Source organism: Elephantulus edwardii, unplaced genomic scaffold, assembly GCF_000299155.1.
Source record: "Elephantulus edwardii isolate Elephantulus edwardi_28Jun2011 unplaced genomic scaffold, EleEdw1.0 scaffold00032, whole genome shotgun sequence".
NCBI classification, from domain to species: Eukaryota; Metazoa; Chordata; class Mammalia; order Macroscelidea; family Macroscelididae; genus Elephantulus; species Elephantulus edwardii.
Window position 1 is genome coordinate 8,897,923 of NW_006399782.1, and position 16,400 is coordinate 8,914,322.

At 39.2% G+C, this 16,400-nt stretch overlaps 1 protein-coding gene and 1 pseudogene across 1 annotated transcript in view; both read left to right on the forward strand.

Annotated features, from left to right (window-relative positions):
- Positions 1 to 16,400, forward strand: part of CCDC58 (coiled-coil domain containing 58) — a 51,067-nt gene that overhangs the window by 9,170 nt on the left and 25,497 nt on the right. Inside the window, exon 2 of the mRNA XM_006884235.1 lies at positions 12,976 to 13,101. Within this exon, the coding sequence (XP_006884297.1) occupies positions 12,976 to 13,101 (126 nt within the window). The remainder of the gene's footprint in view (positions 1 to 12,975; positions 13,102 to 16,400) is intronic.
- Positions 3,756 to 4,651, forward strand: LOC102851495 (annotated as a pseudogene).

The following is a 16,400-nucleotide window of genomic DNA, read 5'->3' on the forward strand; positions in this document are numbered from 1 at the left end:
TTTTCATCTCTGGAGTAATAGATCATATGATCATCCAACTCAAAATGTCCCATGCCATCCTGTCTCTTCTTGGCAATACCTAGTATGTCAATATTATGTGTTCCGCTTCTTCCTTAACAATATCTAATTTTCCTACATTCATGGTTCTCACATTCCATGTTCCAATCACTAGTGTCTGCTTACAACTGTTACTCTTCTTTTGTATTTCCATACTTGAAAGCTCCACCTCAATTGCCCTATTTGATAATCTATGTGTGTTCTGTTATACATATGTATAATAGTCAAAGTTCATAGAATTAGATTTAAAGAAATCTAAAGAATTAGATCTGAAGAGTTAAAGTGGGCAAGACCAGGGGAATTCTGGGCAGGGAAAGTTATTTTGGGGGTGGGGGGGTGGAAAAGCAAGTAATAGTGTTGCAGTACAGGATTTGCACAGGTCATGTTGGAATTACACAAAGATTTAGAATCATATTGTAGGAGGCCTTGACTGTAACATATGAGGGTAGGAAGTAATTTTAGAGAGTTATTTGAACTATTTAAGAATTGTGATCAAAGATATGGTTTAAGAAAATTCACCTCTTTATCCACTGTCTTTGTTCAGGCCTTATCATGTTTCTTTTTGTAACTGTTTTTCTTTAAATATTCTTTATTTTGCTGTTGAGATTATAAACTGCAAAACATACCAATTCTGCAGTTTTTGATGTACATTTAGTGGCACTGATTACATTCTTCCAGCTACACAGTTATTCTCACTTTTCCTTTTCCCAGTTGTTCTTCCACCAAACATAAACTTACTATCCTTTAAAGTTCCTACCTAATTATTTGAGTTGCTATTGTCAATGTGATCCTATGTAGGTAATTCTTAAAAGAGCATAATGATCGAGGCAGACCTGTTTTACTAAACTATTGTTTGGTTTTAAGAAGTCTTCAAGAGGTAGTTTTGGTATAAGATTTAAAGATAATCTCAGAACAGTAGTTTCAGGGATTCTTCTACCTTCTGTGACTCTACAAAGTCTGGAGTCCATGATAGTTTGAAATTCTTTTCTACATTTCCCCCCGTTTGATCAGGATTCTTCTGTGAACTCTGATTAAGATGTTCTGTCATGATAGCCAGGCCTCATGGAGGCAGTTAGACACACATTCTGTGTCTTCCTGTTTCTGACTCCTTGTGTTGCTCCGGGTAAATTGAGACCAGTTGTTGGGCCTCAGGTGGCCGCTTCAGGACCCTAAGCACTATGGGATGGACTAGAAGATAACTAGAAGCACTTAATACAGAAATGATTTTTAGATTAGTTAACATAATTATCCCGTGAAACAGTGACCTCCAAACCAAGGAACCAAATCCCATGGGTTTTTGTTGTACATAAGCAGCCTCAGCAACTACTGCTTTTGTCATCGTTGTACTTCCATAATAACTGTTACCAATTCAACTTTTTTACAGATATTCAATTTATTTCAATCAATCTCAATTGCAGCGAGCTCTGGTGGCCTAGTGATAAGAAGCTGTGTTGCATTTGAATCCACCAGCTGCTCTGCAGGAGATGGAGGGACAGCCTCCTCCCATGCAGTTTGCTGCCTCTGAGAACCCAATGAATGGTCAGCTATGGGTCGATTCTGACTCAGTGGCACATAAAACAATGTAAACCTCAATAATAGTAAACTCCACCAGAATACAATCCCTCTCCCCCCATCACCATTAATCACTCTTTTACCCTTTCCCTCGTGCCCCTGGTAACCACTAATAAAACTGGTCTTTTCTTGTGTTTTTGTGTAAATGAGATTATACAATATCTTTTGTGATTGATTTATTTCTCACAGCATAATATTTTCCGTTTCTAAACATGCTGTAGTATCTATCAAGACTTAATTTCTTCTTCTAGTTTAGCAATAATCCATTGTTTACACATTACATATATATATACACACATACACATTACACACACACCACATTTAATGTATACATTTATCTGTTGATGGACATTTATTTATTTCTACTTTTTAGGTCTCTTGAGTAGTGTTATAATGAACACTGTGCTTTAGTCCCTGCTTTCTTTTAAATCTTTTGGGTGTACACCTAAAAATGGAATTGGTGGCTTAGTCGGTAGCAGGTTGCACTGCTAATCCAAAGGCCACATGCCCCCAGGGCTTATAAACTCCCAGAAGCTCCAAGGAAGAAAGATGAACAGTTTACTCCCATTACAGCTTCAGGAATCTGGTGGAACTCACTGGATGGCATTGCTTTGATTTGTTATTGATAGTTTTATTTGTAAGTTCTTGAGTTACAACTACATTGTTTTTCATGCTGTGCATTTTTACATTCCACTAGTTAGGAATAAGTGTCCCAGTTTCCCCAAATACTTGCCTAGGTTGATTATTTTCTGGGTGGTTTTGTTTTGGCCTTAGCCATCCTGATAGGAGTGTATTGGCATGTCCTTGTGATTTTGACTTGCTCCTTCCTGGTGACAATAACACTGTATCTTTCCATGTTTGGTTGCCATTTGACTGTCCTTTTTGGTGAAATCTCTGCAAGTCTTTTGCCCATTTTAGGAGTGGATTTCTCTTTTATTGAATTGTCACAGTTTCACAGGTAGTCTTGTTGGGTATGTGGTAGCTTGTGTTTTCTCTTGTTAGGTTTTTTTTTTTTAAATAACAGTGTGGTGTCATTTCTTAGTTTTTTTTTATGAACTAAAGGTTTTTAATTTTTATGAAATACTATTTTTTTACTTCTGCAGTTTGTGTTTTTTTGTTACTATATTAGGTAATTCATTGTTAAAACTGCTTGATGCTGTTTCTTCTGCTTATTCTAAGAATTTTATGGTTTATTTTTACATAATTCACTTTGAGTTTGTTTTTGAGTGTGATGTGAGGCGAAGATCCTAGTTCTTTTTTCTGCATGTGGAAATACAGTTGTTTTCCCAGCACCATTGCTGAAGACCTTCCCCATCAAATGAATTTAGCACTCCCTTCACTCTAATTTTTATATATTGTGTTTCATGTTACTATCTTCTTAATTTTAGAATTTAAGACATGCTTAATTGTAGGCTTACGTGGCTAAGTCTAAACTACTTAAATAGACATACTTTTAAAATTTGATCCTGAATTACCTTTTCCTGAACATTCTGTGGACTGCCAAAAGAACAAACAGATATGTCCTGGAGAGTGTACAATTGGAGTGCTCTTTGGAGACAAAGATGATAAAGCTTTGCCTCACATATTTCAGCCATGTTGCTAGGAAGGGCTATTCCTTGGAGAGGCACGTGGTACTTGGAAGGGTGGAGGGTTGAGGAAAGAGAAAAACCCTCGATCAGGTGAATTGACACCGTAACTGCTCAGTGGGCTCTAGTTGTCAGGAAGGGAAGGAATCTTATGACAGTGGCACAGGATAAGATGGGTCAGATTTGTGTTTCATAGGGTCGCTATGAGTCATACTGGACGCCACAGCTTGATTTAGACAGCAGCCTTACCCCTCTCCACTGTTCATATTCCTTTATCTCCTACACCTTTCCCTGCTCCTTCCATCATGTACCTCAACTCTGCTGTCCAGCCACAGACCTACTTGGTTATCCCTGGCTCCTCTAGATGTTCTTTATCATTCCTGTGCTTTCTCCCCTTATTGCCACTCATTGAAATCCCCTCCTCCTGACTATCCAAACCCCAGTGCATATAGAACCTAGACAGATTTCATGTAGGTATTTCATCCTAGAATATTTCAGCCTTGGTATTTCTGTTAAGAATATTCATTTCTGGCTAACAAAATGGCAGCCCCTGTCCTGCAAGGCTTGTCTTGTTTATCCAAGCCTTTGAGCTCTTGGTCATGGCAGCCAGCCCTGGTGGCTCAATTCATAGCTATAGTTCCAGTAAGAACTAAAAAATGTTTCACACCTCCTAATTATGAGCCTAAATACAAGTCACAGAAGGAATTTATAGAACACATTCGGAAAGCAGGCTTGGTCATTCCTCCAGAACGTTTGGAACATGCCATACATCTGGCTTGTACAGCTGGTATTTTTGATGCCTATGTTCCTCCGGAGGGTGATGCTCGAGTATCATCTCTTTCAAAGGAAGGACTGAAACAGAGAACTAAGTGATTGAAGAAGAATGTGGCATCACAGTTGTCAATCTGGAAGATAAAAGAATATGATGCAAATTTTAAAACAACAGATTTCCCTGAAAAAGCTAAAGATATCTTCATTGACGCTCACCTTTGTCTAAACAATTCAGACCATGATCGGCTTCATACCTTGGTTACGGAACACTGTTTTCCGGACATGGTCTGGGACATCAAATATAAGACTGTGTGTTGGAGCTTCGTGGAATCTTTAAAGCCACCACAGGTGGTTTGGTTCACAGTTCAAGCATGGTGAACCAGGGCAGTATGTACAGCCAGGTCACAGTACGTGTGCAGACTTTGGCAATCTATGACAGGTTTGGCCGGTTGATGTATGGACAGGAAGATGTACCCAAAGATGTTCTAGAATATGTGGTATTTGAAAAGCACCAAACAGACCCTTACAGGAGCTGGAGAATGCATGGCAAAATTGTTCCCCAAAGGGTACCGTCCAAACAACCTATCCTTAAGACGGTGATGAACCCTGGCCCCCAGCTGAAACCATGGGAAGACTATGAAGACCATAAACCTCAGCTAGCCTGATGGCAGAAATGGTCCAGGGGTGACACTCTCATGATGAAAGTGATAGAAACTGTGGAGTTTGGAGTGTGGGAGTTGTGCGGTCATCCGTCTCATTCATGCAATAGAAAGAACTACTTTTGTTCTTACTACTCCTGCTTGGGTTTTTTAGCAGTATCATCATGACTAATGGCGGGGCCCAGGTGGATGACTTGTCTTCATAGCCTTGGAATTGTGTTTCTTTTCCTTTTTAAAAAAATACTCATCTAGCTTCTTTATCTGGATGAAAAATTATATATCTTAGAGAACATCTGATACCAACCAGTTTTTCCCACAACAGTGACTGTTGGAGCAATCTGGGATTCCCCCCCCCCCCCAATCACAGGACAGGGAATATAGTCTGAAATAAAATACTGTCAGAGTATTGGGAGGGAAAAAAAGGACATTCATTTCTTACAGTCATAATTGATAGAGCTTTTGTGGTCTGTGTTTAGCTTTTAATGAAAAGTCTGTGTCTCTTGAGTTTTGAATTCACCTGAGGGAGAAAGATGGACAGTGTTGTCCCGTTACCATCTGCAGCCTTGGAAATTTGATGGAGGTTTGCTCTGTCAGAACCTGGTCAGTGGCAGCAAGTGAGTGATATGTGATTGATTATAAGTCATTTGGTAAATAGGTATAGACTAAATAGATTGTGGAGCTCTTATGGCTTAGTGTTAAAGAGCTCTGCTACCAACACAAAAGTATGTGGTTCAAATCCACCAACTACTCCACGAGAGAAAGATGGACATACTCCTGTGTGATTTACTGCCTCTGGAAACCTCCTTGGAGGATCAGCTGTATGAGGTAGTTCTGACTTGATAGTACATAACAACAACAACAACAACAGCAAAAAAAAATAGATTAGGGGAGCTCCAGTGGCCAAGTGTAGTAAGCTGCACTGCTAACCCAAAGGCTGACATCTTGTTTGAATCCACCAACTGCTCCCTGAGAGAGATGGACAATCTCTTTCTCTTAGCATTTACAGCCTTAGAACCTGATGGAGGCCCACGGTGTGTTCGAATCACCTCCTTAGCAGTGAATTTGACATATAAACATGATTTTCTAGCATTAGCGATGGTTCCCTTTGCAACATGCCATGTATTCTGTTACTGTTTGTGGAGATCTTAGGTGACAGTTCTGGTAGTGGCATTTGAGGCTGTTTATTGCTTGAAGAAAGAACTCATTGCTGTAAAAATGGAGGTAGAAAAATCTAGTCTATCTGAAAAAGAGCACCTTGTGAATAATACCTATTTCTGGATCACTTCATATAGAATAAGAAAAAGGGACTTTCAGATCATCCTAGGAAGTATCTGTATGTTGTTGTTAAGTGTCGTCAAGTCACAGGCAATTCATAGCAAACCTATGAATGAAAGTCCTCAACACTTGTGTGATTTTCATTCTTTTTCCAGGTTCATAGGGTTTCCGGAGGTAAGCTATTACAGAAGTGAATGACACTCCTGCTTCTAAGCTTGTTTTAATTGGGGAGCTCCTCCAAACACTGTCTGCCATGGGTAACCATTGTCGCATTTGACACATCAGTGTCACAGTGGTCAGCTTCACAGCAACCACAAGTTACCTCTATACAGCAAGTGGACACACCAGGGCTATATGACCTAGGAGAATGTTTGAACAAAAAAAGCTAAGAAACAGGCCTAAGGGCCGCGGATTAAAGTCATCCACCCTTGGCTTGGTAACATCACTTTCTGTCCACTAGACCATCTTATCTTTCTCTATGTTGTAGTTGTGCATTAAGTCATAGGTGACTCATAGCGACCCTATGAAGGAAAGTCCTCAACACGTGTGTCACTTTCATCCTTTCTCCAGGTTCATAGGATTTCCGGAGGTAAGCTATTATGGAAGTGGATGCCACTCCTACTTCCAAGCTTGTTTTAATCGGGAAGCTCCACCAAACACTCTTTTCTCCATAGGCTCTAAAAGCTACTCAGAATAATAAAAGTTGTTTACCTTAGGAATATAGTATAATTGTAGGGGCAGTAGAAAAATTTCACTACTCCACCCTACTACTAAATACGCCTTTGAAGAGGATAAGGTTTTAGCCCCAGGACATAAACATGTTTTCCAAGAAAAGTGCTTGAGTAAATCATGATCTATCAGGATCTCTTTTCATTTTTGAAAGGGTGAAAGGAGAAGCTGGAGACAGTACAAAATTTGGCTCTGTCTTTACTTGTGCTTTCACATTTCACAGAAACCAGTTGCAGTTCAGGAGGATGTCCTTTGGTGAATACTGAACTGTGCTTATTTCTGTAGGATCTCTGTGGATGTTTTGTTGCAGAGTATTGTCTGTGATACATGTTTAGGGACATCTGTTGTTTGTTTTCTTGATGAACTTGTGTGTGTGTGTGTGAGAGGATATGTTTAGGGGTTTGATGTCAGGTAACCCACTGCTGTCAAGTCAGGTCCATCTCATAGCAGTCTTCCATTAGGTTCCCAAGGCTACATGTAGATCCTAATGGGAGGAGGCGGCCTACCTTTTTCGTTGGAGCAGCTGTTGGGAGACACTCAGCCTTTTGGTTAGGTGCATGACATGCTATGGACAACACCACCAGAGCTCTTAATATAACTGACACCCATGAGTTATATGTTCGTTCATTGACTCTGTGAGAGCCCCTCAGGCTTTTCTCTAGACCCTCTTGGAGTTGCCTTAAGAACTCTGGCACTTTTCTCACTGTCAAGAAGTGCATGTCAGGTAGGTGGTCTACAGTTCTTTTCCTTTTTTCCTCCAGTTTTGAAACGTATCCTTTCTGTATCATATTAACTCCCCTTACCCTGCTTTCCTTTAATTTAGTACTTTTGGTGTCTTTTCTGTGACATTTAAGCTCGCAGTTCTCAGCTGTCCTTGAACCTATAAGTTTTCAGTTTAGAGACTGCCATCATACTTCCTAGAGTTCAGCCCTGTCCGTAGAACTTTCTGTGATGGCAGCATTATTCAGCATTTATGCTGTCTAATATCATAGCCGATATCCACCTGCAGCTCTGGAGGATTGAAATGCCACTAGTGCAACTGAGGAATTAAATTTTTAATTTTAGTTGTAATAATTTCATGAAGTAGTGTAATTTTCGTACTGAAAGCCAAATTCTAGATCACATACTAATAAATCTTTGTTGTTGTTTTGTGTCTGAGTCAGAATGGACCCATAGCTGACCCTCCAGTGGGTTTTGAGAGGCATAGTAGGAGGTTGCCCATCCTTCTCATGTGAAGCAGCTTGCAGACTTGAACCGCATGTCTTTGCTTGTGCAGCACAGCTTCTTACCACTAGGCCACTAGAGCTCCCTGACAATTCTTTAGACACAAAAACACATTTGGTAATCCACATTTGAAGATTCCATTGGTAAACTCCGGTGACTTGGTAAGGAATTGTACTGCCAACTCAAAGGTAGGCTATTTGAATCCACCCTCTGCTCTGGGGGAGAAAGACAGGCAATCTCATCCCATGTAACCGCCTCTGAAAACCTGATAGAAGGTCAGCTATGGGTCGGTTCCACTTCTGTGGTACAACATTGGTAAGACCGTGAAATGGATTAATTTACCTAGGTAATATGGTTTAATTATCATTATTGTATAAGAAACTTAGCATTATATCCAGATTGTTTTATTGGAGGAGAATTTGGCTGGAGTGATTAAAGTGTTCAGTCAAAACTGGTTAAAGTTCGGAGTAAATAAAAGCCTGAGGAAATGTCAAGCAATAATCTCTTTTACCTGGACTACTGCTTTAACCTGTAGATTTTCATATGCTCTTGCTCCTTTCCAACCCATATTCTGAACTTTAAACTTCGTAATCACTAGTTTTCAGAACACAAATGGTCATATGGTCCCCACCCTCATTTAAATCATTCCACTGGTTATCCATTGCTCTGGGAAAAAAGACTAACATCCTATAACATGACCTGTAATGGTGACGTGTTTTACTACATGCTTTCTCTTACTTTCTGTATTTAGGCCATATTAACTTTTCAGTCTGTTAAGCATGCATAGCTTTTATCAGGATTGTCCATGATCTATATCCTGGTAAGTCCAAAAGTCATGTTTGTCCATATCTATCTTGACTACTTGTTCACCATAATTAACCACATTTCTTTTCTGACTTCTGTATGACAAAGCAATTTGTTAATGTAATGCCAGTCCTGATCAGTGCCAGGCTGGTAAATTCAACTTTCTACTTATATATCTGATCTGAAACCAAGCCCAGCTGCCGATTTGATTCTGACTCATAACCTTTGGTCTGATTTCCAAGACTAAATTTTAATGTCGCTGGCTGTCGCATCTTTCTCCTGTGGAGTGGCTGATGGATTAAAATTTCATTTAGTAACCAACCTGTAGCCTGCTACACCATCAGAGTTCTTAAAGCTAACCCAACCCACTGGCCTTGAGTCAACTTTGACTTATGGCAGCCCTTCCTTTGAGTTTCCAAAGCTATAATCTTTACGGGAAGAAACTGCTCATCTTTCTCCTGCAAAGCAACTGGTGGAGTTCAACCACTGACCTTTTAGTAAGCAGCCCTTACACCTTCCACACTATGTACCATCAGAACTCCTTCCAGAGTTCTTAGGAATCTCAAAAATACTACTATCCAAAACACAACTTGAGAAAAATGAAAAACAGTGTATTACAGAATATTTTGAACAAACACAAAATGAGAAAGACTAGTACCATGAATTCCCATGTATCTATACTCCAGCTCTATCAATCCATGGCCACTCTCAATCTGTAGACTCCTACCACTTGCCCCACCCCAATCAAATTTCTTTATAGCTTGTCCTGGCATCATAACTCTTCTGTAAATATTTCAGTCTCTACCTCTAGGGGGAAAAAAATCACAATTTTTAACAATATCAGTGCCACAGCCAAACAATAATAATTCTCAATATCACCAAATATCCTGTGAGTTAGAAGACCTCTTGGTTTTTCAGATCTCTCCGAAACTTTTCCCTTAGTAGCCCTTCCACCTCTATGAAATCAGAGAATGGCACCACTACCCATTCAGTTCTTAGCTCTCAAACCTAAAAGCCATCCTGTTTGTTTTCCTCATTCTCTATTACCATCTCATTAGCACTTCCTGCTAGTTGAACCTTCAAAATGAAATCCTGAATCCAATCACTAATTCTGCTACTACCACTTAATCAAATCATCTTTCTCTCCTGCTTAGATCAGTTCTATAATCTCCTACATGATTTTAGTTTTCCCATTTCCCCCCTTTTAGAGCCCATTCTCTACACAACAGCAAAGTCCCTCTTTTAAAACATTAATCATGTTCTATCATCCTCTTGCCTAGATTTACCTTTAGAATAGAATCTTAACCGTTTCTGTGGTCAGCATGATTCTCTGTAATCTGATCTACTCTGGCATTACTTCATCTTACTTTTTTCTTCACTTCTTAACCCATCTACTTGCCATTAGTCCCTCAAACACCCCGAAGTTTGTTCTTACCTCATAATGTTTTACTTCTTTTCCAGATGGTCTAATAGTTTGCTTATTCTCATCAGTTAGGTGTCTACTCAAATGTTACTTCTTTTGAAGTGCTTTTCATGAGTGCTCTGTCTAATCCAGCCTCATCCAGTCTTCAGTTTATTACCTTAGTTTTATTTTTCTACCTCATAGTCATTTTCAGTATCTACAATTAATCTTGCTTATTGAGGTACTTTTTTTATTGTTTATCTCCTTCTACGTGAAATTACCTGATAAGAGCAAGGACTTTTGCTGTTTTATTCACAACTAAAGCTTGGTGTTTGAAATTCTGCTAACTTCTTAATGGAGAAGAATCCCCAGCAGTAGCACAAAGCCATTTTAATTGAGATGACAGCCTTCTGGCCCAAGCCTCCTTCCAATTTTAACATGAGCCATTCGTCCTTCCCACTGCACTCCATTACTTCTCTGTTGTTGTGTGCAGTCAAGTTGGAACTAACTCATAGTTGGCCTTCCAGTGGGTTTTCAGAGGCAGTAAATCACACAGGAGGAGACTGCCCATTCTTCCATGGAGCAGCTGGTGGTCAAATTGTGTGCTTTGGAATTGCAGCTAGGTTCAGTAATTCATTGCCATTGCCACAGAATTCATGGACTATATTCACAGTTACGGGGCTTATTAGGATATTAAACCGTTTTAATTGAGTTTTGGGAATACTCAGGACCCAATACTTTGTTCCTGGTGCCTCAGAGAATATGCCTCTTCTCAGGCATACTCACAGGCAGAGAAATCTCTGACCTTCAGCGTTTTAGCCTCAGCCCTACTCAGGTAAATGTTACAGAGCTCTGTAACTCTGTCAGTTGTGTGCCTGGCAGCACTTCCATTCTGCCAGTAAACCTAAGCCCCGAGGTGCTCAGCCCAAACTGTGTGATGATAAACATAGCTCCCCTGGCAAGTGCCCAAATATATCCAAGCACTCAGCTTTCCTATTTGTGAATTGGGAACCCACAGCTCTTTCTCACACCAGCCTCTGGTTTCTGCCACCTCTGTTGCTGCTTCTGTGGTCTCTCTTGTCTTGTGTGTGGTTTCATACTGTCCCTTAGTGTTACAGATTTGTGGTTTTGGTTTGAACGAGAATTTCAGGTCTAAAGGGAGACTTAAAAAAAAAAGACAGGTTGTGGCAGTTACCCATGGTAAGGTGAGTCCCTGTCTGCTACTTACCTATGTCTTTTGGCTCCCTAAGCAGTACTGCCAGTTTGTTTAGAATTCACCCCTTAACTAACATTATTTCTTTTCGACTATAATAGCACATTATTTAATGGAGTGATGAATATGTTGAAATTATTTCCCCAAATTTCCAGGTTACAGAGAGTAGTACTCTTAGCAAAACTAAAAAGATACAGGCTCATGAGTGTAAAGAATAAGCGAATGAGTTTGGTTTTAGACCTAGTGTTTACCTTTAATGTTTTCATATCATTGCACTAGCCTTCCATAAACTGTTTTAAAAACTTGTGTAGTGAGATGTGAAAAGGGGCATTACATTTGCTAACTACAGGTAAATGGAATGATAGGAACAGATTTAGACATGGTGGACTAAATGGGTATTGCAATTGCAAACAACCTAGATGTTCATTACTGGAGAAATGGTCAAGTTGTGATACTGCTGTAGGATGAACTGTGCAGCTTTTAAAACTGCTCTTTAAGGCATTTGAGTTGTTTAGGTCATGGATTTAAGTTTAGTCAATGAAAGAAATAGGATGGTATGCTGAAGAAAATAGAGGATCAAGTAAAGTTGCTTCCAGCGTGCATTCAACTTGTTGAATGGCTTCAATGATAAGTATATTTTTCATATTATATGTTTGTTTTCTTAATTTTTATTAAGAATACATAAATTTTATGTAACTTTAAGGAAGAAAATTGTATACTATGAACTCTTTACAGTGCTTATCATAGTTGAAAGCAGAAAGTGGCTGAAGTTAGTCCTTCTCTAGTGAAAAGTGCTGTAATCAGAATGTTCAGAGAAAAGATGTGCTGTGAGCTATACTCACCAGCCTTCCCTCCACTTTTAGTTGTTTTTAGGAGAAGATTGTAGACTTTAGTGGAGGAAATTTTGGGAAATGTGAGATAAGGCTACCAAGAAAAGGTAAAATAAATTTCTGCTTGAGCTATGAACAAGAAAGATTTGGGCTTTTTTATTTCATTTCCAACAGTATATATTTTTTGTTATGAAAAGAATATAAAATTATAGCTTTTAAAAAAAGGTCTTGAAAGAAGAAGGAATAATTTCTTGAAGTAGACTACTGTTAGTAGTTTCTTGATTATTTAGGTGGTGCAGACAGTTGTCTGCTAGCCAGACGGCTGGAAGATCAAGTCCCCCAAGGGACATTTTGGAAGAAAGACCTCCAGTTGCAGAAACTATTCTATTCACAGTTCTATACAAATACACCTAGACTCACTGAGTTGGCAGAGACTCAGATGCAACTGGTTAGAATGATGGACGTTTTCTCCTTAGTATTGCACTTTAGAGTGATTAGTAAAGATGGAGTAGAGCAATTACACTAGTTTGTTTTGCAGAATTTAGTGGTAATTTATGCTAGAGTTGAAAAGATCACACACTTTGTTGAGCATGATTTCATCAAACTAAAAAATGAGTAAAACCATCTTTTCAGTCAGTCACATTTGAGCCGTGGAAATAGAGCCAGTCCTGTTAGTAACTTGCCTACCCATGCATGTAATAAAATTCTCTGTAGTTGTCACTACATTTTACTCCTAATTTAAATTGTTGTAAACTATCCTCGAGTTTCATTTTTTTTTTTTGTTATAATGCTTTGTTTCCATCACTTCATTTTCTATGTAGGTTATTGTTCTTTTATTTTTAAATGTGTACAGGAATTACTCAAGGTGATGAGGACGATCGATGACAGAATAGTACACGAATTAAACACAACACTTCCAACAGCTTCCTTTGCAGGGAAAATCGATGCCAGCCAAACCTGTAAACAACTCTATGAGTCTGTAAGTGGACCTTTTTAAGTCATTCTCCTGTGCTGCTTTTATACCTGTTTTTGCAGGCAAAACAAGAAACCAGTTGGCATATTACTAAACTGTGGCTAAAGGAATGGCATTTTAACTTTTCTTTGGTCATGCTAGAGGGTATGCATAACTTGTTTCTACAAACTAAAGAAAACATGTTCTTTTGTTTGATTGTGTGAAGACTTCTTAAAGAAAAGGAGCAGTTATATTTTTTTTGTTCATCTTATCTGTAGCCTTCAACAGAAGGAAACTATGCAAGAAAGAATACAGAGAAGAGTTTACGTAACTGGATCAAGAACAAAGACTTTGAATGTATGAGAAGCTAGCAGCTAAAGAAGCATTAAAACCCTTCATATCATCTGTATTGTCTTTCCTTCTGCCATCATCAGGAAGGGTTTGGTGTTTGGGAAGAGGCAAAACTACAGACAAATTACCCTTCTCTGGGACTTTTGGTGTCTCAAATACCTATATTTTTTCATTGCTTCTTAATGATTCCTTTTATCTTTCTTTTAAAATCTCATTCGGATATGCTTTCATCAGAGAGAGGAATAATATTACATGGAACAAGTTGGAACTTACCTTTTAATGTACCATTATTTGTAATGGCAAGTTGTTGTTGTTGTTATGTGCTGTTGAGTCGCCTGTGACTCATAGCGACCCTATGTACAACAGCCCTAAACTCTGCCCTATCCTGTGCCAATCTCACTGTCTCCAACATACCTACCCCAATTACTCCAGTCACTAAATCAATCCATCTCATCGAGGGTCTTCCTTTCCTGCTCTGTCCCTCCACCCTCCCAAGCATGACATTCCTCTCTAAGGACTGGTCCCTCCTTGTAACATGTCCAGAGTATGTCAGATGAAGCTTCAGAATCCTTGCCTCTAAGCAGCCCGGCTTCACCCTCTCCAGGACAAACCTGTTGCTTTTCTTGGCAGTCCGTGGTATGTTCAATACTCTTCTCCAACACCACAGCTCAAAGGCATCAATTCTCCTTCTCTCATCCCTAGTCATTGTCCAGCTCTCTGACGCATAGCAAGTGGTTGCAAAGACATGGCATGTATCAGGCACACCTTAGTCTCCAGACTGACACCGTTGCACTTCAGTACTTTAGAGAGAGGTCTCTAACTGCAGACTTTCCCATCGCAATACGTCTTTTAATTTCCTGGCTGCTGCTGCCAAGAGTGTTGACTGTGAAGCCAAGCAAACTAAAGCTGTGAACAATCTCAATCTCTTCACCATCCATTATGATGCTGCCAATCGGCCAAGTGGTGAGAATCTTTGTTTTCTTTATATTGAGCCTCGATCCATACTGAAGACTGCACACATTATTTTATTACTTCTCTTTGCCTCTCTCCAAAATATTTGGAATGTCTTCAATCAAAATGTGTGTGTGTGACTGTGAAAATGTGTTTAGAACATATAACCATTAAGTCAGCAAATAGATAAGGATTGTTATGCTAGATTTGCTTCATTAGAGATCATTAAAGAATTGTTCTCTGTTCTCTCAGATGTCCTTACTTTTAATCAACACACGCATTTGCTAGAATTTATAATGTGTGCTTCATATATAACTTTTAATTGTTAATACATGTGAAGGATACCTATATAATTAGGTAAATATAACATAAAGATATACATCCATTGTTTTTCTTTATTTTGACTAAGTTTCTGTATCACTGAGTTTATAATTTCTTTAATTTGGTGACAAAATGAGACTAAGAAAAAGAGATGAATGAGGAAAGTAAAGAGAGGAAGAACAATTATAAGTGGCCCAGAAAATGTGTGAAGGTAAAGATAGGACATAAGAGAATATGAATAGATGTTAAAAAAAATCAGAATCAAGTGAGATTTATACCAGATATCTAGGATGGTCATATTAGAAAAACAGTGTAATCCAGTGTGTCAGTAACCAAAGGAGAAGAGTTGCATGATCGTCTCAGTTGATGCAGAGAAGGCATTTGCCAAAAACACAACACCATTTCCTAATGAAAGTGCTCAATAAAATAGGAAAAGAGGAAATTCCTCAACATAATTAAAAGCATATAAAGAAAACCAGTGGACTCTATTGCTTCCAGTGGGAGAGATTGAAAGTATTCCCCTGCAGAATAGGAACCAGACAATGTTGCCCTTATATTACCACTTCTATTTGATACGGTAGTTATAAGTCCAAGGTGGAGCAATAAGACAGGAAAAAGAAATAAAGACATCCAAATTAGCAAAGAGGAAGTAAAACTATTTCTACTTGCAGCTGCTGTGTTGTTAGGTGCTATTGAGTCACTTGCTATTCATAACTATCCTATGTACAACACCTCTGAACCCTGCTCTATCTTGAACCAATTTAATTGTCTCTGACCCACCTACCTCCATTACCCCTATCATTGAGTCAGTCCATCTCATCCAAGGTCGTCTTCTCTTGATCAGTCTTTCCACGCTTCCAAGCATGATTTCCTTCTCTAAGGACTAGTACCTCTTGGCAATATACCCAAAGTATGTGAGAAAGAGCTTCAAAATCCTTGCCTCAAAGGAGTAGCCTGGTTTCACCCTGTCTAGGACAAACCTGTTTGTTCACTTAGCAGTCCTCAGTATGTTCAGTATTCTTCCCCAGCACCACAACTCAAAGACATCAATTATTCTTCTATCATTCTTATTCATCATCCAGCTCTCTGATGTGTAGCAAGCAATTACAAAGACTGTGGCTTGGATCAGGTGCACCTTAGTCTCTAAACGGACATAATTGCTCTCCAGTACTCTGGAGAGGTCCCTGACAGCATATTTCCTCAGTGCAGTTCATCTTTTGATATCCTGACTGCTAGTGCCAAGAGTGTTGATTTTGGAACCCAGCAAGCTGTAACTGTTAACACTCTCAATCTCTTCACCATCTGTCATGATGCTGCCAATTGGCCCAGTGATAAGAATCTTTGTTTTCTTGATGTTGATCTTCACTCTGTATTAAAGGCAAATGCCACAAGTCCTGCTCAGTTTCAGCAAGCAAGTTTGTGTTATCTGCCTAAGTTGATGCGTTAATTTGTTGATGAATTTTCTTCCAATCCTGATGCCATTTTCTTCCTCATAAGGGCCAGCCAGATGGATGATCTGTTCTGCATATAGATTAAAAAGCTGATGTACATCTTTCCTGATTTTGAATTTGCGAGTGTTTCCTTAATGTGTTCTGACAACTGTCTCCTGATCCAAGTTCAAGTTTCACATGAGCACACTCAAGTGTTCTGAGATTCCCATTCTTCTCCAGGTTAGCCACAATTTGCTGCAATCCACACAGTCA